The sequence below is a fragment of the Talpa occidentalis genome, unplaced genomic scaffold (genome assembly GCF_014898055.3).
Source record: "Talpa occidentalis isolate TD23 unplaced genomic scaffold, MPIMG_talOcc4v2.1 talOcc4.12, whole genome shotgun sequence".
In the NCBI taxonomy this organism is placed as follows: Eukaryota; Metazoa; Chordata; class Mammalia; order Eulipotyphla; family Talpidae; genus Talpa; species Talpa occidentalis.
In genome coordinates this window covers 85,847,009-85,870,276 of record NW_023601212.1, presented here as the reverse complement: position 1 = coordinate 85,870,276, position 23,268 = coordinate 85,847,009, and the positions used below count along the sequence as shown (strand labels likewise).

The following is a 23,268-nucleotide window of genomic DNA, read 5'->3' as shown; positions in this document are numbered from 1 at the left end:
TCCCCGATCCCTTACTACTACGGACTATTTACACCTCCCATCAGGCAGACCCCTCTTGATTGCTCCTGGGAGCCAGGAACAGAAAGAAGGAAGTGGTCCGACCCCGCCGAGGTGATCTTGGTTTCCTGCAACGACGCCCCTATACAGAACCCTCTGTGCGGATCTCAGAGACCCTCCTCCTCCAAGAAGTGCACCACACCCAGATGAAGTGAAGCTCAATGCCCCCAGACTCCTTCCCACTTTGGCTCAGCCCAGACCCTGCAGGACACCGCGCGAACGACGGAACTAGAGGCAGCACCGGTCCAGGTCTCTATCCCGCGCCACCGCCTCCCAAACTCGCCCCTGCGCCGTGGGAACCCGATCGAGGGACCCAGCCCGGGACAGCAACCGGCCTCAATGAGGCTCCTTTAGGAACTGGGAACGTCACAGATCGTGAGCTCTTGCTTCACGCTTATTGGCCCAAGAACTACAGAACCGGAAGATGCCCTTAAAAAACGTGGCGGCACTTTAGCTTCACTGCAGTTTCTTTATTATCTCAAGAAACTTGGCATCGCCTTCGGTCACTGACTGGCCTACAGAAGATGACGACATCCGCTCCACTGCTGTTCAAGAGGACGCGCTTATCTGCCCTCAACTGTAATGGCGCCGCCGCCCCATTTGGCGCCTTGCCCCTAGGGATGATGGCTGCCAGGCGGCTTCACTTAGTTTCTCACCACCCCGGAAGACGGGGACCGGCGATTGGGCGTTGCCCGAAGGCGCCCAGAAGAAGGCCCTCGGCGGTTGGGTAGTGCGGGATAAGGCTGGTTTTAAAGGAGCCGGAGGTGGGAGCCGTCGAAGACCCGGAATCCGCGGGAGGCGGCGGTGAGCGGCGCGCGGGGGAGGGCACCGAGCGGCTGGAGGGAGGGCGGGAGGAGGGAGGGAAGGGAACTTTTGAACCATCTGGTCCCGGGCTGGGGAGAGCGCTGGGCGGGGACCCGGGGGTGGGGGGAGGAGGGGAAGGGGTCGGTGGGCGGGACCGCCCGGACTTGGAGGAAAGGGGTATCTGCTTGACAGTGGATCCCGGGGGATCCGGACTGAGTTCGTGATGCTCAAGTTCGAACGCTCCTGTCTTGAGTGGAGCTTCGCGGAGCCGAAGCTCCCGGGGAGAGGACGATCCGCGCGCGGCGTGTGATTGGAGGAGCCGCTGTAGGAGTCTTTCCCCAGGGACCCATCTAGGGGGTCTAGCGGGAGGGGACCGTCGGTGCGGGAGTGTCGCCTCGGAGTCCTCGGCCACTCGGTGAGAGTGGATGAGGATCGCGGAGGCATCTGGCGGAAACCGAGCCTCCCAGGACCGGGGATCCAAGCCGATCCCTGGGGACCTCGGGGCGGAATCTTCGGGGACAAAGGCCCCAGGAGGCTCGGGCCGTGGGAGAACTGGGGCCACAGCTATCCTGGACCTAGAGGCAAATACCAAGCTGGTGGCAAGTGATCTGCTGATCGCAGTGGCAGTGGGAAGACACCCAGCCTGGGCGGCCCGCCGGGGGCGCCCTTTCTGCGCCCCAGGGCTCCGGCCCGTGGGCCACAGGAGCCACGGGAGGACCATGAAGGGTGGAGCCCCAGGGGAGGGGCTGGCCCTCACTCCCCACTCCCCCGCTCCCCCCCCTACCCCAGGCTGCAGCCTGGGATCCCCCAGGGACTCCCCGGAGCCGCCGCTTCCCCCATGGACTTGCCCGGGGACTCCAGGTGAGAGCGCACCCCGCCCGCCTGTCTTGAGCCCGGGAAACGGGGAGCCTGGCGGCCTTACGGGGAAACCACAGAGCCAATGACAGGCTCAGGCGACCGTCCCCCGCTTTTCTCATCCTCCAGCTCGCCTGGCCGCGCGCGTCTGTGCCGCCAGCCCCTGGCTCGAGCATTATGGGGAGCCAGGAGCCCCAAACGGCAGAGGCTGCAGCCCCTAGGGGCCCCTTCGCCCCTGGAGAAGGCCTCTCGGCGAGTCCTGGCCGTGGTGCTAGAAGATGTCATGGCTGCCCACATGGTGAGCCCCCTGAACTGAGAACCCGCCTTCTGTCCCAGGGCCCTTCTTAATACCCAAGTCAGAGCAGATGCCTAGTGAAGATAACTGAAGTCCCAGCACCTCGTTCTCATACCGGTGATTCAGGCAGCCTCCCTGATGCAAGAATTCTGTTTGACGTCCACTGGGTCTCCAGTGCCCATCCCCCACTGCCACCCCGGTGGGCTGGAACCACATCCCCACAACTCTTTTTTTTTTTTTTTACAGATTATTTAAACATATAAGAACTGGGGTGTAGGCCAGAGGTGTGGGGGGAGGGGGGTAAAAGGACTCACCAGAGACAGTGGGGAAGCAGAACAGGCAGATCTACTAAAATACACCTGAGGGGAGCAGCAGGTGAGACAGGAGAGGTCTGCTGTGCCATGAGGGTTAGCTCCCTGGCCAGAGATTGAACTCATGCTGCAGTGGCTGCAGATAGCTTGCTAGTGCTGTGTCTTTAACCCTGTGCCACCAGGCAGGCCCTCCATATCTCCACAACTCTTAAGTGTGAGAAACTCTTCGCTTTCTTCCTAGCCCATTCTAATAATCCTTGGGAAGCAGGCTGAGGTCTGCAGCTCTATTGCAGAGATGAGAAAAACTGAGGCCCCAGAATAAGGAAGTCAATTGCTCACCCAAGGTTGCCCTCTCCTTTTCATTTCTCCAACAGTCTGAGATTGTCCAGGCCCCACATCAGCAACTCAGCACACTAATGTCTGGCCCCTAATTCAGTTCAGTGTCACTTCTGTGTGGATCTTGAGTGAATTCTAGTCACCATCTCTGTCACCTTTGTGGCATAGGACACTGTCAAGCACAGGGATGTCCTGTTCAGCCAACATCATTCCATCAACTTGCCCTTGAAATCTCCTTCCCTAGGTCCCCCTTGTGCCCCAAGAGGAGACCTCCATGCCAGGGCATCACAGCCACCACCAGGATTCTGTCTGCAGCCAGCTGCCTGCCTCACCACCACGACAGGCCATGTGGTCCTCACAGGACAGGTGAGCACAGCAGGATGGAAGGTAAGCTGGGGTCACAGCTGAACCCCTCTGATCTTCTTGTTTTCTCTCTAGGCCTCCAGACCCATTGCATTTATGCCGAGAACCTTTGAGCCGCATCCACCGGCAGCCTTCCACCCCGAGGCGACGATCAAGGACAACCCCTGGCCCAGGGGAGGGCCCTTCACAAAAGGTGGACCAGGCCCCCCAGCCCACTCTGGTGGTGATGCTGGAGGACATTGCTAGTCCCAGACCCCCAGCTGAGGTACGGAGACTTCCACAAGGATGTCAGGGTTTCAGCAGGGGCACGCTCTCCAATGGGGATAGAAGACATGGGTAGGAAGGTTGGATGTGGGGTGGACTTTGCTCAGATTAAGGAAGACAACATTTTATGCAGAAGACACTGCCCAGGCAAAAACCAACATAAAAAAAACCCTTTGGTTTGAACACAGGCAGGCATCTGGAGGCTGAGAGTTGGAGTGTAGAGAGCTAAGGAGGCCAAAGAGGGCTCCCTGCCTCCTCACAAGTATCCCTTTTATATTTAGGGCTTCGCCGATGAGACTCATGACTTCATCGTCCCGGTTCGAAGGTGAGAGGCTGGGGATGGGATGATCAAGCTGTCCGGGCAACAACCTGTGCACCACAGCAGCCAGAGTGTTTACTTGTCTGATCCTTATAGTGCCTTTGAAAGCCTGAAGGGTTAGGGGTGGTGCTGGCTCAGTAGGTATCTGGACCTGGAAGCCCCAGCCTTTACCTTGCACTTTCACCCCAGAACCAAGCCCGTGATGATGGTTCACCAGCCAACGCCTGCACCCCAAGACCCGGAACCCCCCTTCCAACCATCTGCCCTGCCCACAGATGCTCAGGAGAGCTCGCTCCCAGGTAAGGCTAGCTAGAGGGATGAGACTTGGGCATCTAGAAAATCCCAAGTTTAGAAGTGTGAGGCAGAGAAGAGGGGCAGGGCTCAACCCCCCCCCCCTCCAAGGGCAGAGCTTAGTGTGTAAAGGTGGGACTTCAGAGCATGAGCCTCAACTTCCAGATTTAGGGCTTAGATGTTTGCAGTGGGCTTGTTCCTCTGTGGGCAAAGTTTAGTGTCCGGGAGAGGGGCTGAGACTACCGAAGCGGAGCTCAGACCCGGCAGCTGAGGAATGCCCACCTGTGACCCTCTCCTTTCCTCAGCCCCAGATCCTGTTCTGGAGCCCCCACCGACCCCACCGCCGTCCAGCCTTTTACGCCCCCGGCTCGGTCCCTGGGGCTTGGCCCCGCTCTTCCGTTCCGTCCGCTCCAAGCTGGAAAGCTTTGCTGACATCTTTCTCACGCCCAACAAAGCCCCACGGCCCCCACCCCCGACACCCCCCATGAAGCTGGAGTTGAAGATTGCCATCTCAGAGGCCGAGCAGTCTGGGGCTGCCGAGGGCACTGCCGCTGTCAGTCCCCGGCCTCCTATCCACCAGTGGCGGACCCAAGACCGCAGCCCCCCAGCGCCTCTCCCTAAGCCCTCTCTGGGCCGAAGCCACTCCTGTCCTGATCTGGGGCCCCCTGGCCCAGATGCCTGCAGCTGGCCCCCTGCTCCACCCCATCGAAGCCGGCCCCGGCCCCGGCGGCACACTGTGGGTGGTGGGGAGATGGCCCGAGCCCCGCCACCCCCTCGGCCCTGTCTCCGGAAAGAGGTCTTCCCTCTCGGAGGAGTGGGAGGCTCTCTTCCCCTCAGCACACCCTGCTCGTCCACCGCATCCGCTTGCTCCTTCTCTGAACCTGCAGAACCCAGGTAGTGCTCTCGCTAAACCCGCCTGAGGCCACGGGCAGTCCCCGCCCAGGCTCCTCCCCTAGCGCCCGGCGGGCGGGCCGCGGGCTAAGGCCCTGCGTGCTGTTTCTTCCTGAGCCTGGACCTTCTCTGCAGGTTGGGTGCAGCGAAGGGGATGGAGCCAAGAACCTCAGAGGATCGGGCTCTTTCAGACCCTGGGATGAAGGTAAGAGCAGCGGAGGGGAAGAGACAAGCCGGAGTCTGTCCCATACTGCACTCTCACCCGCGGCCCCATCTTTGCAGACCATGGGAAAGGTCTCTCGATTCAGAATACGCCGGACACCTGCGCGTCCTCAGCTAAATCTTACACCTATGGGGCTGCCTCGGCCAATCAGGTGAGAGGCTCATTGTGCCCAGAGCTGCCTTGGCCAAAAAGGTGTCAGTGGGGGTCCCCTGAAGCGTGTGGCTTTGTCTCCTCTCAAAGAGTACAGTCCGATGGTCAGTTTGGTCTGGATGTGTTTGTGCTCAGGGCCTCCTGCTTCAGGCAGCACTCTTAGTCCTTGGCTTGTTCCAGAAACTAAATACATTCCAGCCCTCGCTTACCCTTTCTCTAGACCCTACTGGCCCCGGGTTTCTCAGTGGTCTCTGCTCTTTGCTGCCAGGTTGAACAAGAAGGAGTTCAGCTTGGAAGAAATTTATACCAATAAGAATTATCAGTCACCTACAACCAGGAGGTGAGAAACTTCAAAGGCTTGGGGGTGAAAGAGGGAAGGCTGGAACCAGAGGGCATGCTGGTAACCAGCACCCCTCCCTGCCTGGTCCAGGACCTTTGAGACCATCTTTGAGGAACCCCGGGAGCGCAACGGGACTCTGATTTTCACCAGCTCAAGGAAGCTCCGTCGGGCTGTGGAATTTCGGGACAGCAGCCTTCCTCGATCTCGGAGGCCAACTCGAGGGGCCCGGGCTGCAGCTGGCAGGACCCTTACTCCCAGCAAGGCCCCCAGCCCAGACGTGGAACCCCTGCTGCAGCGACGACTGGAGGAGCTGGATGCCTTGCTCCTGGAAGAGGAGGAAGGGGATAGGGAGCAGCCCCCGTGGACTTAGGAACTCCATCTGTTTTATATATGCAGCCATCCTGGTGGGAGGGGGAGCCTCTGAAGCAGTTATATTTTTTCTCTTTATTTCTAGTAAAGTTTTCGATATGTTTCTGATTCTTTTGTATGCCTCTAGCTGAGTTTGATGGGCAGTATTGACTGATGTTTCTACTTTGGCCCCCAAAAGTCTGGGAAAGGAGGAGGTGCCAGGAAAGGCACTGCGGGTTGGGTACAGGGAGAAGCTGGGGGAACGTTCATAAAACTCTCTTGAATTGAGAAATCTCCTGTGTGGAAAGAATCTGAATCTACTTCAGAAGAGACTGTGACCCTCGGCCCCCGGTCAGGTGTTCTCTCAATTCACTTCCCTCACGGAGAGTCCCGTAGTGGACCAAGGATCAAGATGGCCCTGAATTCCTCTAAGGTGCAGGCGAGAACCTGCTGCTGATTGAAAAGTGCTAAGAATCATCAGCAGAGACTGACCCACCTACAGGCGCTTGACCTGCACATCGCGCTGTGAAAAGGAATTAAACGCATTTTGCAACTAAGAAATTGAATGTGGCAGTACATCCACATTAAGGGCTGGGCGCACGTCACGTCGAGTGGCCCAGGTGGCACTCCACGTATGTCGCAAAGGCGGAAAAGAGCTACGGCGAAGGGCACAGACGGGGCTACCTTCTGGAAACCGAATTCGTTAGGTAACTAGATGTTCACCGCTTCCCCCCGCTTCTGTAAAACGCGGGCTAGGAGAAGAGCCTCCCTTGAAAGAATCCCCACCGCCAAATGCGCTGCTACGTGGGGACGTGCCCCCCACACACAAGTGCAGGGTGTTTTTAAAAAACGATCGCTAGCACGTGGGGCGCTCGGGCGGCGCCCGCTCCAGGGACGAGGGGTGGCAGGACGCGGCTCCCTTCCCGCGCGCCCGGCGCCCCCCGCGTGGACCGAGCTCCCCGGCTCGGGCGACCCCGCCGGCCGCGGGCCGGACGACGGCGGCCCCCCCCCCACGCCCCGCGCGTGCGAGGAGCCGGCGACGGAAGGGGGCGACGACGCAACCGGCCGTCGAGCCGGCCTTCCGCGACCGCGCGCCGCCCAGCGGCCAACCGCCCCCGCCGCCTCGAGCCCGCAGCCGGCGCCGCGCCCCGTCGCCAGCACAGGGCGGGCCAATGAACGCGGCGCAGGAAGAGGCGGGGGCGGCCGGGCGACCGCCCCCAGCGCCCACTTCTGACCAGTCCGGTCACAAGACCTGATGGCGGGCGGAGCCAGCGTGACGCGGGCCCAATCCCAGGCTTGAGGCCGAGCGCACGTCCCCCACCCCGGCCCGAGCTCGACGCCGCCCTTCGCTTTGACGCAAACTCCTCCACCTATGGACGCCTGAGCCCGTGCGGGGTGAGGGGGAAGGGGGCGGGCGGGGGAGGAGGCAGAGAGGAAGGAGGCGTAGGCTGGGGAGGAAGGGGGAGGAGGGGCAGGGAAGTCCTGGAGGAGAAGAGGCCCGGACTCCAAAGGAGACTGCGGGAAGGCGCGCTGGAACTCCCCAGCTGCCCAGCGGCTGTTCCGGATCCCTTAAGGCGCAAGTCACACAGACGGAGGAAAGGAGGAAGAGACTTTTATGTCGGCAGACAGAGAAGCTCTACCCGTCACTGTTGCCTCACATCCGGGGCTTTGGAGGGCTGGCCCCCGCGGCCCCGCCCCCCCCTCGCGCCTTTCATGGCGTCCGGAGGCGGAGGCTGGAAGAGCTGGGTCTGGAGGAGGCCCCTTTAAATCTCCTTAAAGGGGTGGACACTGAACTCGGCGGACTACAACGCCAACCTTAAAGGGGAAGCCGCCGAACAGAAGCTGACAAATTGAGAACTGTGCTGTTGGGAGAATTGGAACGAGTGGGGATTCTCACCGCCTCCTCCCCCCACGCAAGAAGTCCTTTAAATTCAGCTTGAAAGGGAAGTGGCCGCTTGTGGAGGACTAGAAACTAACTCCCGAGCCCTTAAAGGGACGGCCTGCTAGTTGGACGACCCTGGACTCCTTAAAGGGGTGGCTTGTTTTAGCCGGCGGACTCGAGGCACTTTTAAAGGGGAGGTCTGCGTTTCTGGGCGAGCTTTCGGCCCCTTTTAAAGGGGTGTCCCTTCCTCTTCCTCGGGGAGACTTGTCTCGACCCCTGGCAGGGGGCGGCCACCGCACTAGGCCGGCCGGACACCGTCGGGTCGTCTTAAAGGGGCCAGGGGCTGGAGAACTTGAGGCCTTGCCTTAAAGGGACGGCCGCCCGGTTTTCGGCGTCTCGGCCCCACGGGGGGGGCCCTTGGGCTTGTCGCCCCGGGAGCGGCGCTGGCTCCCCGGGCCTTGGCCTTGGGGCAAGCTTGGGGCCAGCAGATCCTGCTTTAAAGGGGAAGCCGTGGCCCTTTCGCCTCTGTGCAGCAGCCAGCGCCGCGCCTGCGACCCCGGGCCTGCGGACAGGCCGCTTAGGGCCCCGCCGCCTCCGGATGCGGCGCTGAGGGCGGTCGCCATGGAGACGGCAGCGGCCGCGGCTCCGGGCCCCGGCTGGGCCGCCGAGGGGGAGCGGCGGCGGCGGCGCTGCTCGCGCCGAGACCGAGACCGAGAGCAGCGGCGCCGCCGAGGTCCCGGCGGCGACGCGCCCCGGGCCCTGTTGGCCGCCCCGCGCGGCTCCTCGTCCTCGTCGTCGCCGCCGCCGCCCGCCAGGCCCTGGTCGTCAGCCTCGTCTGGAGAGCGACCTGGAGGCCCGAGACGGCGGCGGCCGCGTCCCAGGCCTCGGCCCCCGCGACCTCGAGCTCGGAAGCGGCCTGCCGGCTCGGGCAGCCGCGGGGAGGAGGAGGAGGAGGAGGAAGAGGGGGGCGCAGACGACGGGGAGGCCGAGGAGGAGCCTGAGGAGGAGGAAGAAGAGGAGGAGGACTTGATCGATGGCTTCGCCATCGCCAGTTTCGCCAGCCTCGAGGCCTTGCAGGTGGGGCCTTAATGGGACTAGGGATCTTTGGGGGCTTCAGAGGGCCAGAGAGAAGGGTACGGTGCTTAGAGTGGGTGGAGTTGGGGGGGAATGCTGGCACCCCAAACCAGAGCAACCGGCTCCTCTGGCCAGGCCTCTGCCCCACCCTGGGGTGGGAGGAGGTAGAGCTAGTCTCCAGGGACCAACCAGGTTACCCGGCCCGAGAGCCACTTCGGTAGCTTGGTCACCCCTAGAGAGGTCGGGGGCTTTCCTTTCTCCATCTGCTTTAGTCCCACCTCCTCCTCCACAGAAGGATGCGTCTCTTCAGCCCCCAGAACGACTGGAACATCGGTTGAAGCATTCTGGGAAGCGGAAGAGGGGGGGCTCCAGTGGGGCCACTGGGGAGCCAGGGGACAGCTCTGATCGGGAACCTGGCCGGCCCTCTGGGGATCGGGCTCGAAAATGGCCCAATAAACGGAGAAGGAAAGAGGTGAGCCTGTCCCAGATCCCTGTCCTGTAAAATTCTGGGTAGAATGTCCTTCAGACCCATTTTCCATCAGCAATGACACTACCCGTGGTAAACAGTGCCCGAGTCTCTAAGGGCAAAGAGGAAGGCAGAGCAAATCTGAGCTCCCACTCCCCTGCCCAGGTTTGATAGAGTCATCTCTGTAGTCAGACCCACTTGCTTTTGATTGGCAGTAAGTTTACTCTAGACGTGTTGGTAGTTTAGGAGTTGTATATAAGGGACTTAGTTGAATCATAAATGAACTAGATGTGGTCTCCACCCTGCCCTCAAGGTGGTGGCAGTCTAGACAGAAAGATATAGTCTACAAACAAAAGCCTAGGCTAGAACTTGAGAAGCCACTGAAGGCAGAGATCAGGGAGAGATGCTGCAGAAACCCACATGAGGAAGCCACTTAATCGAACTGGGGGATGGGAGGAGGGTTGTGGTGAGGGAAAGCCCCCTAGGATGTCTTAGTCAGGCCTTGAAGGACAGTCATAGTTTGCTAAGAGGAGAAACAGGGCAAAGTAGTTTTGGGCAAAAGCACAGAGATGGGTTTGTGTAGAAAATGGCAAGAGCAATGGGAACAAGGGTGGGCAAGGGCAGGAAAAACAGCTAGGAAGAGATTGAGAGGAGGTCATTAGGGGCCTTGAGTGCCTTGCCAGAGAGTTTAGACTTTATCCAAAGGCCTTGCCTGTCAGCTTCTCTTACCTCTGGACTCTGGTCTTTCTCAGGCCTCCTCCCGTCATTCTGTGGAAGCTGGATACATAGTAAGTGCTATCCACCTGTGCTGGCCCCTCCCTGCCCCCTCTCTGAAAGTCCCATCTCGACCTTGGGCCCTGCTCTTCCCTCTTGTGACACCTCTGTCTTTCCTTCTCCCTAGTGTGATGCAGAAAGTGATCTGGACGAGAGGGTGAGTAGGGCTAGAACCTGTCGGGTGGGCAGTGTTACGGCTTGTAAAATGAACTGCAGCTTACGGGGTTCATATGTTCAGCAGATCCTCCCCTTGAGTGGGAACCAATGGTTAGGTTGAACCAGGATTAGGTTTTTGGGAGGTGGTGGGGAGGATTGAGAGGGTAGAGCCATTTGATCGAAGAATGAAAGGCTCATGTCTTAATGTGCCATCCCTTCCCAAGCCCATGGAGATACCAGCTGCTCCCCACGGAAATCCAGAGTGGCCGCAGAGCTGAGCTGGTCCTTCCTGCTGGCCATTAGTCTGCACTTACAGATTAGAGTTTGAGCAGAGAAGTGTGGTTGTGGCAGCGAGGACACTAGATCCCTTTAGTGAGTGTGAGAACGTACCCTGTAAAGGTGCATTTCAGTTTACTTTGAGGGCTGGTTTGCCTATTTTGAAATTATACGATCAACAGTTGATGCTCTTCCCCTGTAACTAGATTTGTGCTCCCTGTTACGTGTCTTGTTTTTGTCTAAAAAATTGACCAAACGGGGGCTACAGTGAACCCAAAAAGTTCTTGTCCATGTAAAGGGGGCAGGCACTATCCAGCTCTAGCGAACTGTTGCCACACAAGACTGTAGGCCCATTCACAAGAGAATCTGCAACTCTGAGTTTTTATGAGGATTTCCTGGATTTCTAAACATTAGCAAGTAGTTAAAACTTTTTTGCTAACACTTGTGGACCAAATCAGTCTGTAAGCCAGGTACGCCCATCGGCCAACAGTTGGCGATACAAGGCATTTTGCTTTGACTTGTCCGCTTCTCTAATACTTCAGCGCTGCCTGGATTCAGTCCTCTTGACTTTTCAGATTCTCAGGTTCAGCTGCTCCATCTTTTTTTCCCAACTATGAGCTCCCTAGAGCCCTAGGTCTTTGGTATATTTCAAGTAAACTGATGGGTAAGATTTACCACCACTGCCAGTTCCTAGCAGGCTTCAGAAGCTGTTTACCTTCCTGGGTGAGGGCCTGGCCTGGCCAGAGCCTGATCCTGTCCCTGCCCCTTTCCCCAGGTCTCCGATGATGACCTCGACCCATCCTTTACTGTCTCAACCAGCAAAGGTTGGTCCCAAGGACTGGGGTTGGGGCTGAGGGAGGGAAACTGGATGAGCATGGGCCTCAACTGACTGTGTCTGATGTCCTGCCCTCATAGCCTCGGGCCCCCATGGCGCCTTCAATGGGAACTGTGAAGCAAAACTCTCCGTAGTCCCTAAAGTGTCGGGCCTGGAGCGGAGCCAGGAACAGCCCCCAGGGCCCGACCCGCTGCTAGTGCCTTTCCCCCCGAAGGAACCACCGCCTCCACCGGCCCCTCGGCCTCCTGTCTCACCCCCTGCACCCTTGCCGGCCGCCCCCAGTCTGCCACCCCCACCCCAGCCCCAGCTGCAGCTTCGGGTCTCGCCCTTCGGCCTCCGCACTTCTCCCTATGGCAGCAGCCTGGACCTCAGCACTGGCAGGTGAGTGGTCCAGGGGTTTGGTCTGGTCTGAAAGGGCCTGGTCATTTTGGCAACAACCCCTGTATCCTGTGGCGGGGACATGGGATGGTACTTGCGGCGTGTGGCGTGAAAAAGGATTCTGAGGCTGAAAAGTGTGAGAGACGCTGGGCGAAACAAATTTCAAGAGATAACTGCAGGACTTGTCAGAACCCTTACGCATTCATCTTTGGGGGAATCCAGTTTGTGTCATTTCCCAATTTTATTTGCTGGTAGTGACCTTTTTGCAAGGCACATCTGCTAGGAATGGTGTTCCCCGGAGCATACTTTGGGAAATGCTGACATGATTAAGAGTGCTGGCTTTGGTGTTGGTCAAACCTGGATTCAAATTCTTGCTCTGCCACTTTGTGGCTGTGTGATTTTTGACAAGTCAACCTCTCTGAGCCTCAATTTCCTCTTCCTGTAAAGTGAAATAATAATATTAGCACTTCATTCTAAAGCTGTTGTGAGGATTAATTATGACTTAATGCAGTGTTTCCCAAAGTGTGTATGCTCATCGTCGCTAGTGGTATGTGAGATAATTTCAGATCTTATGTGAGTAAACTTTTGTGTGGCTTTTATGTGCTTTAGAAATATATAACTAGTATCTGAACCCTTTGATTTCACATGTTATTGCTTAGGGTGAGGCTAAGTAAAAAAGAAACTGAGTTAAATTAAAGAAGTAAATGGTACAGTTGGTTAAGTGGATGCGGCAGCAATTGAGAAGGTGGTGTGAGATGCTGGAGCCTTGCGTTAGCATATAAGCGGGTGACAGCACTTGGCCTACAGTAAGTGCACTCTGAAGGGTAAGAATTATTGATATTATTATCGATGCTATCGCTTTATTGTCTTAATCATTATCATTTTTTTCTTATTGAGAAAACTAAGGCTCAGAGAGGGCAGTGACTTGCTCAAGGTCACCCAGGGTGTTAATGGCCAGGTGGGCCTAGAATTCTGGTCTCTTGACTCAGGCCAGGCCAGAGTGGTGCTGCTTCCACTGTCTTAGGGTGGGAACCCAGGTGGCCTGTTGTAATTAAGCGTCAAAATGAATGATATGTTTTTTTTGCTGTGGTTGAGTCAGAGAAGGGCAAGTCACGTGGCCAAAAATGTCACAGGCAGCTGTGTGGAAGAAGAGACCTCTTAGAAGGGGAGAGAAGGGTTACCGGGTGTGGGAGGCACCTCAGTCAGAGGATGGGCTCCTTGGGTGGAGGGTGGGTGTCCTGGGGGCCGGGTTCTGCCACCTTCCATGTTGGAGAACCAGGGTCAAGGTATCGTCCAGGCTTCTGACCCTCTCCCGTCAGAGCTGGCACCTCCCAACCCCTCACTCATCTCCCCACTTCTCTCCCCAGCTCTTCACGGCCGCCCCCCAAGGCCCTGGCCCCTCCCGTGGCTCAGCCTCCCCCCTCATCATCCTCTTCGTCCTCTTCCTCCTCATCTGCCTCCTCCTCGTCCGCGCAGCTCACCCACCGGCCCCCGACGCCCTCACTGCCCCTGCCTTTGTCCACCCACGGCTTTCCTCCCCCTGGGCTGCGGCCCCCCCCACCACCCCACCACCCCTCCTTGTTCTCCCCTGGCCCCACCCTGCCCCCACCCCCACCCCTGCTGCAGGTGCCAGGGCACCCTGGGGCCTCAGCTGCTAACGCCCTTTCTGGTGAGTTTGGGGTCCTGGCCGGGGGGTGGGGGGCCATGGCTCTGGGCTTGGGCCCAGTTGACTTTGGGGCATCTGGACCTTAGCAGACAGCAGGGCTTGAGGAGGGAGTGGCTCAAGGCCAGAAAAGGAAGGCCAGTCACCTGGGCCCAAGGAGGCTGACATGGTGGCAACAGATATTAAAGCCTTCTCCCCCTCCCCTCCCACAGAGCAGGACCTGATCGGCCAGGACCTGAACTCTCGCTACCTGAATGCCCAGGGTGGCCCCGAGGTGGTGGGGGCAGGGGGCTCGGCCCGGCCCCTGGCCTTCCAGTTCCACCAGCACAACCACCAGCACCAGCACACCCACCAGCACACCCACCAGCACTTCACCCCTTATCCCCCGGGCCTGCTGCCACCCCACGGCCCCCACATGGTGAGCTCCTCATTGGGCTGGTGATGAGGCTCAGAGACCTGGGGGGAGGGTTTGGCTTCCAGGGGAAGGCCCTGTGTCCCTGGTTGGCAGCTTACTCTTCCCTTCTCTTCCCTAGTTTGAGAAATATCCAGGAAAGATGGAAGGCCTTTTCCGGCATAATGTGAGTGTGTGTGTGTGTGTGTGTGTGGGTGTGTGGGTGGGTGTGTGCGCGCGCGCACGCACGGTGTGTGGGCATGGATGCACCAATGCATGTGGCCCTGACAGTTGGGGTCCAGTCTTCAGCTTTAAAAACAAGAACCTTGAGCCTGTCAAGCTCCCTGGGGGGGGTTTTAGGGTGGAGGCCAGACAACTGATGGGCAGACCAGATGTGGGCTGCACCTCCGCCCCCAGCTTGGACTAGCCCCCTTCTCTCCACAGCCGTACACGGCCTTCCCTCCCGCAGTGCCCGGCCTACCTCCGGGTCTCCCGCCGGCTGTCTCCTTTGGCTCCCTGCAGGGGGCCTTCCAGCCCAAGGTGAGCTCCCAAACCAGATACTGACACGACCAAGCCCAGACACCCTGGATCATATACCTTCTTCCTGTCCACAGAGCCATGCCCATCTCCCGCCCCTCCCCTCACAGACCCAGGTGTCTCCAAAACCTGCTCCTTACCTCCCTGCCCCAGACCGGGGCTTGGTTCTAGACCCCTCTGTGCCTGGTGCCAACTCTCCTGACTGATCCCTCCACTCCCCTTTCCCAGAGCACGAACCCCGAGCTGCCACCACGACTGGGGCCAGTGCCAAGCGGGCTTCCCCAAAAGGGGACACAGGTGAGGGGGGCTGAGGCAGGTCCTGGGGAAGCTGGAAAAAATGTTGAGGGAGAACAGGGTTGATTTGAGAGTGAACCATTGATTTCCCGCCCCCTTTAAACGTGTGATCATGACATCCCTGAGAATCTAATGAGAGGGAATTCCTTCATCAACAGGATTCCTGAGGCATGAAAGACAGAAATTTCAAGAAATTGCCCCGGACATAAAATGACTTGGATAGTGCACTTCATAGGGATTATTAAATCTTTCAAGTCATGGGACCCCCAAATGACATCGTTCCAGGAAGTCCTGTCCATGAAACAATGAAAATACAAATTGTGCCTTTGTGAAGTGGCACAGGGAGCCAGGCCTTTCCCTCCCACTTGCCACATGTAGTAGCCTTAGCGTCCAGAGCTCTGGAAAACTTCACGAAATCAGCCCAAGTTGTGTTTCCTAAAGGGTAGACATCACCAAAGGTTTTCCAGCCTGCTTTAGTAGCAGCAAAGGCTTTTTTATAAGGGAATTTTAAACAAATCTTCATTATGTAAAACTTCCAATAGGATAGTTTCTTTGATTGAAATTCCCATCCCATCTGCCCACTCACCCACTCCCCAGCCTTCTGAGCAGGGCTTCTCAGGGCCCAGGTCAGAAACTGGTGCTGGAGGGGAGATGCCCAGTGTGAGTGAGATGGGGAACAGTGTCTTGACACAAGCAGGAATGGTTTGAAGGAGCTACACAAAGTCTTGGAGGTGTTTGGGGAAAGGGCTGGGTGTTGTGAAATGAGGTGCCCAGGTCAGTGAACAGGTATGAATTGCCACCAATCTCTGCTTTGCCATCCCCAGATCCCCGACCATTTCCGGCCACCTTTGAGGGTGAGTTTGGTGAGGACCCCAGACTGCATGAGCCTGGGACTGGTATCAAGGTGTTTGCTGAGGGGGGTGGAGGGCGGTCTTGCTTGGGAATGAGCGAGAAGGACAAGACGTGGAGGCAGCCAGATGTGTAAGAGCAGAAGCGTAAGGCTTGCAAGCCGCAGACCTGGGTTCAGCTGTAACTGGCCATGGGACCTTGGGCAGGACAGTTCATCTCTCTGAGCCTCAGTTTCCTAGGCTATGAAATGAACCTAGTCGTCCCTCAGTTGCAGGGATGATGAATGGAGATGTTGTGTGGCAAGGCTGGGCCCAGGGCCAGGCCTGGAATGGGTGATGAGTGAACTTCTTTCCTTCCCTTTCCCTTTGGTCATCCTCTGGGGCGGCAGAAACCAGGGAAGTGGTGTGCCATGCACGTGCGCGTGGCTTACATGATCCTGAGACACCAGGAAAAGATGAAGGTACTGGGGCCGGTGGGCTGGGGAAAACGGACCTGCCTGGACTCTGGGCATCTGCCTTCAGCAGAGCTTGGCAGAATCTTGGCCAGAAATATTCCCTTCTTTCTCCCAGTCAGTGCCTCAGAAATTCCCTATTAAGCATTTTAGGTTCTGTGGTTAAGTAGGGGGGTGGTGAGAGGACACTCTGAGAGAGACAGGATAGGCGCCCAAGTCCCATTTTGGCGCCAGCCAGCCCTTGGAGGGGGAGCAGGGGTGGAAGAGCAAGAGCAGGACCAGTCCTGGCTCCTCACTCAACTGCCCCCTCTCCCTGTCCCATGCAGGGCGACTCCCACAAGCTTGACTTTCGGAACGACCTCCTGCCCTGCCTTCCGGGGCCCTATGGGGCCCTGCCCCCTGGGCAGGAGCTCTCCCACCCGGCCTCCCTCTTCACTGCGACTGGTGAGTCTGGCCAACCCTCTCAGGGCCTGAGGTTCCCCATCTATAGCCCAAGGCCTACGCAGCCTCATCAGCATCTCCCACCTCTCTGCCCCAGGTGCCGTCCACGCTGCAGCCAACCCTTTCACGGCAGCTCCCGGGGCTCACGGACCCTTCCTGAGCCCCAGCACCCACATTGGTAAGAGCCAAGGGCATGTTGGGCAACCCAGGCCTTATCCCTGACTTTTAGGAGTTCCAAGCTGGGGATGGAAATTAGGCCTGAGAGGCAGCTGGAAGGGGGTGGTAGACCTGGTTCCACTTGCTTTGTGATCTAGGGCAAGTTGCTCCAGCCCCTCTGAGCCTTGATTTCATCGTTTGTAAAACTGAATAGAGGAGGGCAGAGTGATGGCCAGTCTCTGCCAGCTCAGATACTGTCTCTGAAACAGCGTGGGTGAGGGGTAGAGTGCCACCTGCGGGAGAGGGTGGAGGGAGACTGCAGGCACAGGGGCGAGCACGGTCACTGGCTCCTAGTCATCTCGACGGGCTTCTTGGGGCGATGTAGCCTGGGTGAAGGTGGACAAGGAGGATTTGCACCCGATGGCATAGGGAAGGTGTCTCTGGAAAAGGAAACTGTGAGGCTCCCATAGCAGGATAGGTGAGTTATTCTGACTGGCTACGTGACAGGTTGTGAAGTTAAGGTCAGGTGGGAAGGACCTTGCATGTCAGGTGGGAGGAAGCCAGCAGGTTTCCAGATGAGCGGCTTTCTATAGGGCTGTTCTTGGGTCATTGATTATGGGGGTGTGTAACCTTGGAATCAGAAAGACCCTGGGTTGGGGGTACCACTCACTGACCATTAGCAAGTCACTTAACCTCTCTGAGCCTGTGTATCACCTTTAAGCGGGAATGGTCCTGTCTGCCTCATGGGGTTGTGAGCTAAACGACACAGTGCATGTCAGAGCTAAGGGCCTTGCGTGGACCGAGGAAGTGCTCAGCACGTGGTTGTTAGGAACCAAGCGGCTGATGGCTCCAGGGCCTGTTTGCTCATCTGTCTCTTTCCTACCAGTTTTTGGTACCAGCTCAGAACTGGCTGCCCAATGCTCTGACCACCCACCTTTTCTCCACAGATCCCTTTGGACGTCCCACAAGCTTCGCCTCCTTGGCTGCCCTCTCCAACGGGGCCTTTGGAGGCCTGGGCAGCCCCACATTCAGTGAGTGCTGGGTGAGGTAGGGTGGGGTGGGTGCAGGACTGCCAGTGGGCTGTGTGCTCAGGTGGGGGTCTGGGAGGAAGCCTGAGTGGAGTCTCCCTGCTTGCTCCTCTCACACGCATTCCTTTGCTTTCTGTCTAGACTCCGGCGCCGTCTTTGCCCAGAAAGAAAGCCCAGGGGCCCCACCAGCCTTCGCCTCCCCCCCAGACCCATGGGGCCGCCTGCACCGCAGTCCTCTGGCCTTTCCTGCCTGGGTCCGGCCCCCTGAGGCCGCCCGGACACCAGGCTCAGACAAGGAGCGGCCTGTGGAGCGGAGGGAGCCCTCTATCACCAAGGAGGAGAAAGACCGGTATGGCGCCCACGCTCGGCCCGCGTTCTCTGCCTGCCCCTGCGGACCCTGATCTCTGCAGTGCCTTCATTTTCTCCCACCACCCTGCCTCCCCAGGGACCTCCCCTTCTCACGGCCCCAGCTCCGAGTTTCTCCTGCTACTCCCAAGACCCGCACTGGCGAGGAAGGGGCCAGGCCAGCCAAGGAATCGGTGCGGGTGAAGGAGGAGCGGAAGGAAGAGGCTGCTGCTGCTGCCGCCGCCGCTGCCGCCGCCGCCGCCGCTGCCGCCGCCGCTGCTGCTGCCACCACTGGGCCTCAGGGTCTTCACCTGCTGTTTGAGAGGCCCCGGCCACCCCCCTTTCTGGGCCCTAGCCCTCCAGAGCGCTGTGCTGGCTTCCTGGAGCCTACCTGGTTGGCAGCACCGCCTCGCCTTGCCAGGCCACCCCGTTTCTATGAGGCGGGTGAGGAGCTGACTGGACCAGGGGCCGTGGCCGCTGCCCGCCTCTACGGTCTAGAGCCTGCCCATCCCCTGCTATACAGCCGCTTGGCCCCTCCACCGCCACCTACTGCGGCCCCAGGAACCCCTCACCTCCTCAGCAAGACCCCACCAGGAGCCCTTTTGGGGGCACCGCCTCCACTTGTCCCTGCCCCCCGGCCCAGTTCCCCACCTAGGGCCCCTGGCCCAGCCCGGGCTGAGAGGTGAGGGGAGGGGAGGGGCAGGGGCAAAGCTCCATCCCCCTTTCCTTTCGACAAGGTCCTAGAGCTGAGGTTTCAAGTCAGGGCTGGAGGGCAAAAGATTAGGACCTCACCAGCCACACCTCTGAGGTCATGAAACTTGGGAGCAGAAGTCCCAACCCCCGAGAGATCAAGCATCAGGTGGACCTTGGGGGTCATTGGGAGGGCAGAGGTCACAAGCCTCTAGAGAGGGGGCTGTGTGTGCGTGCGTGCGTGCTTTCGTGTGTGCATGCATGTGCATGCGCACACGCACACACAAGAGGGGGTCATTTCAGCGGTCATAGCTCATGATCTCCTGAGGTGCACCATCACCCCCTCTGAGGGTCCCTAGGCCCTTGGCCTGCCTCCCCAAGGGCTCACTAAGCCAGAGGCCAAAGTGCCCCCCATTCCCCTTCACCTACCACCCAAGTCCTCATGCCCTCTCAGGGCTGGGGGAGGAGGGGCTAAAGGAAGGGGGGTTCCATGTACATATTTATCTCCCCTTCCACATAGCCCCCCCAGACCTTTTGTACATTTTTACAGGGGTGCCCCTCCCAATAATCCCCCTTCCTGGTTAATTAAATCCTCAGACTGGTGCTGTGTTCCTAGCCTCTGGCCTCTCTGTGGGGGGAGGAGGGAGGGTTACAGGGGGAAGAGCTGGAAGGGGACAGGCAGGAACCCAGGGTTTACCCCTAGGCATATGGGGTCCAGCAGGAGATAGGACCAACAGGTGAAGGGACCTTGGTACCTAGGCTGGAAAGAAGTGCAGATGCTTCCTGCTTGGCTGACAACCCAGGTTACCCCCCACTTGTTCCTGTTACCTCTTTATGCTCTCATCCCCAAAAGGCTTCAACCTCTAAGCTTCAGACTCCACCTCTTAGTGGCTCAGTCCCTCATTCCATTTCCAAGTGCCCCCAGGACTCCTGGGCCCTGCTCTCCAGAACCCTGTTACCCAAAACCTTGACCCAGGCTAATGGGGGGCCAGAGAAGGCCACCATGTACCACACACCAAAGAAGGGGGTCGGCCCGGGGGTGGGCCACACAGGCAGCTTCCTCAGCAGCCTAATGGCAGCAGCCCCAGCCTTCCCAAAGCAGCAGGTGCCCCCAGGCTGGGGCCCAACCTAGAAGGCAGGGGTCAGATTAACAAAAACATAACGTTGACTTTTTTTCCCCGGTGGGGCTTATTCTGTAACATGACTTGCGGATATTTATATAAAAATGAGTGTTACAATGAGGCCCCTTGGCTCCTCTTTCAGTGTGTGCGGGTCACCTGAGGGGGAGGGAGTGGGCTGCATCCTGGGGTCAGGGAGGGACGAGGACAGTGTTGTCCATGTCCTGAAAGGTTTCCTCCCACTCGGGAGAATGGGTCTGCCTGTGTGGGTGGATTGGAGTGTTGGGCACTAAAGTTTTTCTACAACGGTACGTAGTCCTTGAGATCCAAACTAAAGACAACAAAAGTACAGTCCTGTTCACTTGCCAGCCGGTCCAAGCCCCACACCTTTCCCAAGGTAGCCAGCATGGATCACTTGGTGATCTCCAGGTCCTTATGTTTTGCACGTATATTTTTTAGAGTCTGTTTAAAAGATCTATTGGCTTTTTTATATATGGCTCTAAAGAACAATTCAAACATACGTAGTACAAAGGGCAAGTGCCTCATAATCCCATCCCTCGGAGATAACCACTAAACTGTCAAGAGTACTTTCCTCCAGTTTTTTTCTAATTACATGCTTGAAAAGGTTTTGAAAACATGGAATCCTGTGAAATGCACTTTTTAAAACTGCCCTTTTACACTTCAGGTGATTCTTTGATGTTAAAAAAAAAAAAAAAGACAAAATGAGCTAGAGAGTGTTGACTTGTTCCATGTTTACCCATCACTTCAGGAAACATGCATCCGGCATTCTCTGCTACCACCACTCTTACTCGGGACTTCTAGGGAAGACTCAAATCCAGATCGCTCCAACAAGTCAGAAACAGATGACCAGAAAGAAAAACTTGACTCACAGGGAGGATTTCATATGGAAGTTGTTTTCAGCTTCTCAAAAAATCTGCTTTTGCTGCGGCCATCCCTTGAGATGGGGTATGCTCTCTTGACGGTCCCTTCCCACTGGGCCATTGCCACTATCAAGGGTATTTCCCTGGTTCCAGTCAGCACTTGAGCACCAAACTCAATGAAGTATTTTTTAGATATTCTACCCAGCCTCCCCTGGATCTCCCCCACAAGTACCTCTGCTGTCCCAGTTGTCCCCTGCTCTGCCCATTTCCATCTCTGAGTGTCACCGGCACCCAAAGCAGAGACCTCCCCTTTACCTCAATTGATCTGCTGAAGTGCCATTTATTTTTTCAATCACTGTTCACTTCATCCATCACTCCAAGTACTGAACTAGTGTCTGGGGATACAAAATCCCGGCTTTTTTGGCATTTATGCGCTGCTGTGAGAGGGGAACAACAAACAGGAGAAAGAAGGTCAAGAGGAAGAATCCCCAGGGCTGCTCCTTGGGGCCTGTCCTCACAAGTACTACGCTCCATCCATCCAACACTGCATGTTCTCATCCTAACTCAGGCAGGTCCTCGGGCAGAGGTGAAGGGTGGAGTCCAGTGACGGAAGTTACCATTGAGGGGGAAACGAACAAAAGCCACTCACGGCCGTGAGACGGCTCTTTAGAGATCTGTTCTTTTGAATGAGCTGAGCGTGTGACTGTGTAATCTTCAGCAATGTTCTTAGTGTGTATGTGTTATGGTTTCTTTCTGCGTAAAGTGGTTTTTAAAGGTTTTTAAGACAACTATTGAGAAATAATTCACCCTACAATACCATCTAATTTACCCAATCTTCTGTGACAGGCTGCTTTCACTTAACATAATGATTTCAAGATTCATCCATGTGGTAGCAAGTGTTGGTACCTCATCATTCCTTCTTATTGTCCATATCCCATGGTATGAATATGCCGCATGGGCTCACCCATCTCCAGCAGTGGGCATTTGGGTTTGTCTTTTGACCATTGTCGATAATGTGCACATCCGCATATGAGCTTCTGTACAAATGCATGCTTTCAATTCTCTTAGGTATGAACGCTGGAGTGGGACTGATGGGTCACATGGTAACTCTATGTTTAGCATTCTGTGGAAAGTAGTTTCCAGAATGCCTGTTCCATTTTATATTCCCAACAGGAGAGTGTGAAGAGGGAGTTTTAATGGTTTCTCTTAGCATGACTATGAATTTGCTAAGAAACATGCAGTTCTTAGAAGAGTTCCTGACAGAGTAAGTGCTCAAATAATGATTGCTGTTAATATCAGCAATACTTTTCTGTTCAAAATTCTTCAGAAGTAGATTGTGTGTGTGTGTGTGTGTGTGTGTGTGTGTGTGTGTGTGTGTGTAGAACTGGGGCATAGGCCAAAGGTGCTGGGGGATGAGAGGATTCCCCAGAGACAGAGTGGGGAGCAGAACAGACTGAACTACTGAAATACACTGCTAAGGGGAGCAGCGGGTGAGACAGGAGAGGTCTGTTGCGCTATGTGGGTAGCTCCCTGACTAGGGAACTCCACACTCAGGCTGTAGTGGCGATAGCATTGAGACTTAACCCCTAGGCCACCAGGGAGGCTCCAGAAGTAGATTTTTAGAGCTCAATTAAAATTTCTTACTTATGGGACCTCCCTTGGTGGTGCAGGCGGTTGAGCGCATTGCCGTGAAGCTGTCCACAACCTCTGCGGCATCGGTTCATTCCCGGCCGGCCAGCGAGAGTCCCACACGGTGAGGCAGACCTCTCCTGTCTCATCCGCTGCTCTCCTCAGTAGTGTATTTCGTCAGTCTGCCTGCTCTGTTCCCTGCTCTATCTGTGGTGAATCCTCTCACCCTCCTGCGCATGAGGCCGGTACCCCGGTTCTTGTGTAAATAAATAATCTTAAAAAAAAAACAAAGATTTCTTACTTATAAGCACTTTGGGAGGGACGTCTTTCAAAACTGGTTTTGAGGTGGGCAGATTCTGTCTACATAAATGCTGGGCATACAGGGGCATTGAAGGTGGGAAGAGGAGAGGCAGTGAAGAACACAGTTTAAAAAGCCTTTGAGGACCTCCCTGGTGGTGCAAGGGGTTAAGTCTCAGCACTGTGAAGTTATCTGCAGCCTCTGCAGCATGAATTTGATCCCTGGCCAGCCAGGGAGCTACCCACATGGCATAGCAGACCTCTCCTGCCTTGCCCACAGCCCCTGTTAGCAGTATATTTTAATGGATCCACCTGTCCCGCTCCCCATTCCATATCTGGTGAATCCTCTCACCCCCCCATCTCTGGCCTACACCTCAGCTCTTGTATGCATAAATAATATATATATATATATTTTTTTTTTTTAAAAAGCCTTTGAGATCAGACCAGAGTTTGAATTTGGCTCCCATTGACCAACTCTGTGACTATGGTCTAGGTGCAGACTGTTTCCATGGTGGGGAAAGAAGGAACATGACTATCCCAGCCCGCAGGTTGGCAGTGAGGGTTACACAGGATAGTGCAAAGGAAGGGTGATCAGTGCAGAATGTAGTAGATAGCGCACATTCACTAAATGAGCATTGCTAGGATTATGGTCAGAAAGATTAGAAATAATTTGCCTATTTCAGGATGGGCAAATTGAAGTTCAGAGAAGGTTATGACTTAAGGAGTCAGAAGAAGGAAGTTATATTGATTTGGGGAGGAGGTTAAAAAAACCTTCATTTTTAAAAAAGATTTTATTTATGCATGCAAGAA

The 23,268-nt window shown here is 56.6% G+C and overlaps 2 protein-coding genes across 4 annotated transcripts; both read left to right on the top strand.

Moving 5' to 3' along the window:
• The first annotated feature begins 854 nt into the window (after positions 1 to 854).
• On the top strand, positions 855 to 6,343 carry PRR14 (proline rich 14). Of its 3 annotated transcripts, none has more exons than XM_037507231.2 (12): positions 855 to 861; positions 1,651 to 1,722; positions 1,846 to 2,014; positions 2,903 to 3,024; positions 3,097 to 3,286; positions 3,567 to 3,610; positions 3,794 to 3,903; positions 4,201 to 4,789; positions 4,922 to 4,991; positions 5,069 to 5,160; positions 5,428 to 5,499; positions 5,590 to 6,343. In XM_037507231.2, exons 2-12 carry the CDS (start codon positions 1,700 to 1,702, stop codon positions 5,867 to 5,869), a joined length of 1,761 nt encoding a protein of 586 aa, XP_037363128.1. In that variant the 5' UTR covers positions 855 to 861; positions 1,651 to 1,699; the 3' UTR covers positions 5,870 to 6,343. The 3 variants fall into 3 exon arrangements, with proteins under 3 accessions (XP_037363128.1, XP_037363127.1, XP_037363126.1); XM_037507230.2 differs by lacking the exon at positions 855 to 861 and adding an exon at positions 1,012 to 1,185; XM_037507229.2 differs by lacking the exon at positions 855 to 861 and having other exon boundaries at positions 1,695 to 2,014.
• A 2,007-nt stretch (positions 6,344 to 8,350) lies between these two features.
• On the top strand, positions 8,351 to 19,822 carry FBRS (fibrosin). Its single transcript, XM_037507227.2, has 18 exons — positions 8,351 to 8,806; positions 9,096 to 9,275; positions 10,022 to 10,057; positions 10,171 to 10,200; positions 11,251 to 11,299; positions 11,391 to 11,691; positions 13,056 to 13,357; positions 13,564 to 13,769; positions 13,885 to 13,929; positions 14,187 to 14,282; positions 14,508 to 14,576; positions 15,398 to 15,427; positions 15,811 to 15,882; positions 16,200 to 16,317; positions 16,412 to 16,492; positions 17,418 to 17,501; positions 17,640 to 17,847; positions 17,944 to 19,822. Exons 1-18 carry the CDS (start codon positions 8,351 to 8,353, stop codon positions 18,527 to 18,529), a joined length of 2,949 nt encoding a protein of 982 aa, XP_037363124.1. The 3' UTR covers positions 18,530 to 19,822.
• Positions 19,823 to 23,268: the final 3,446 nt, after the last annotated feature.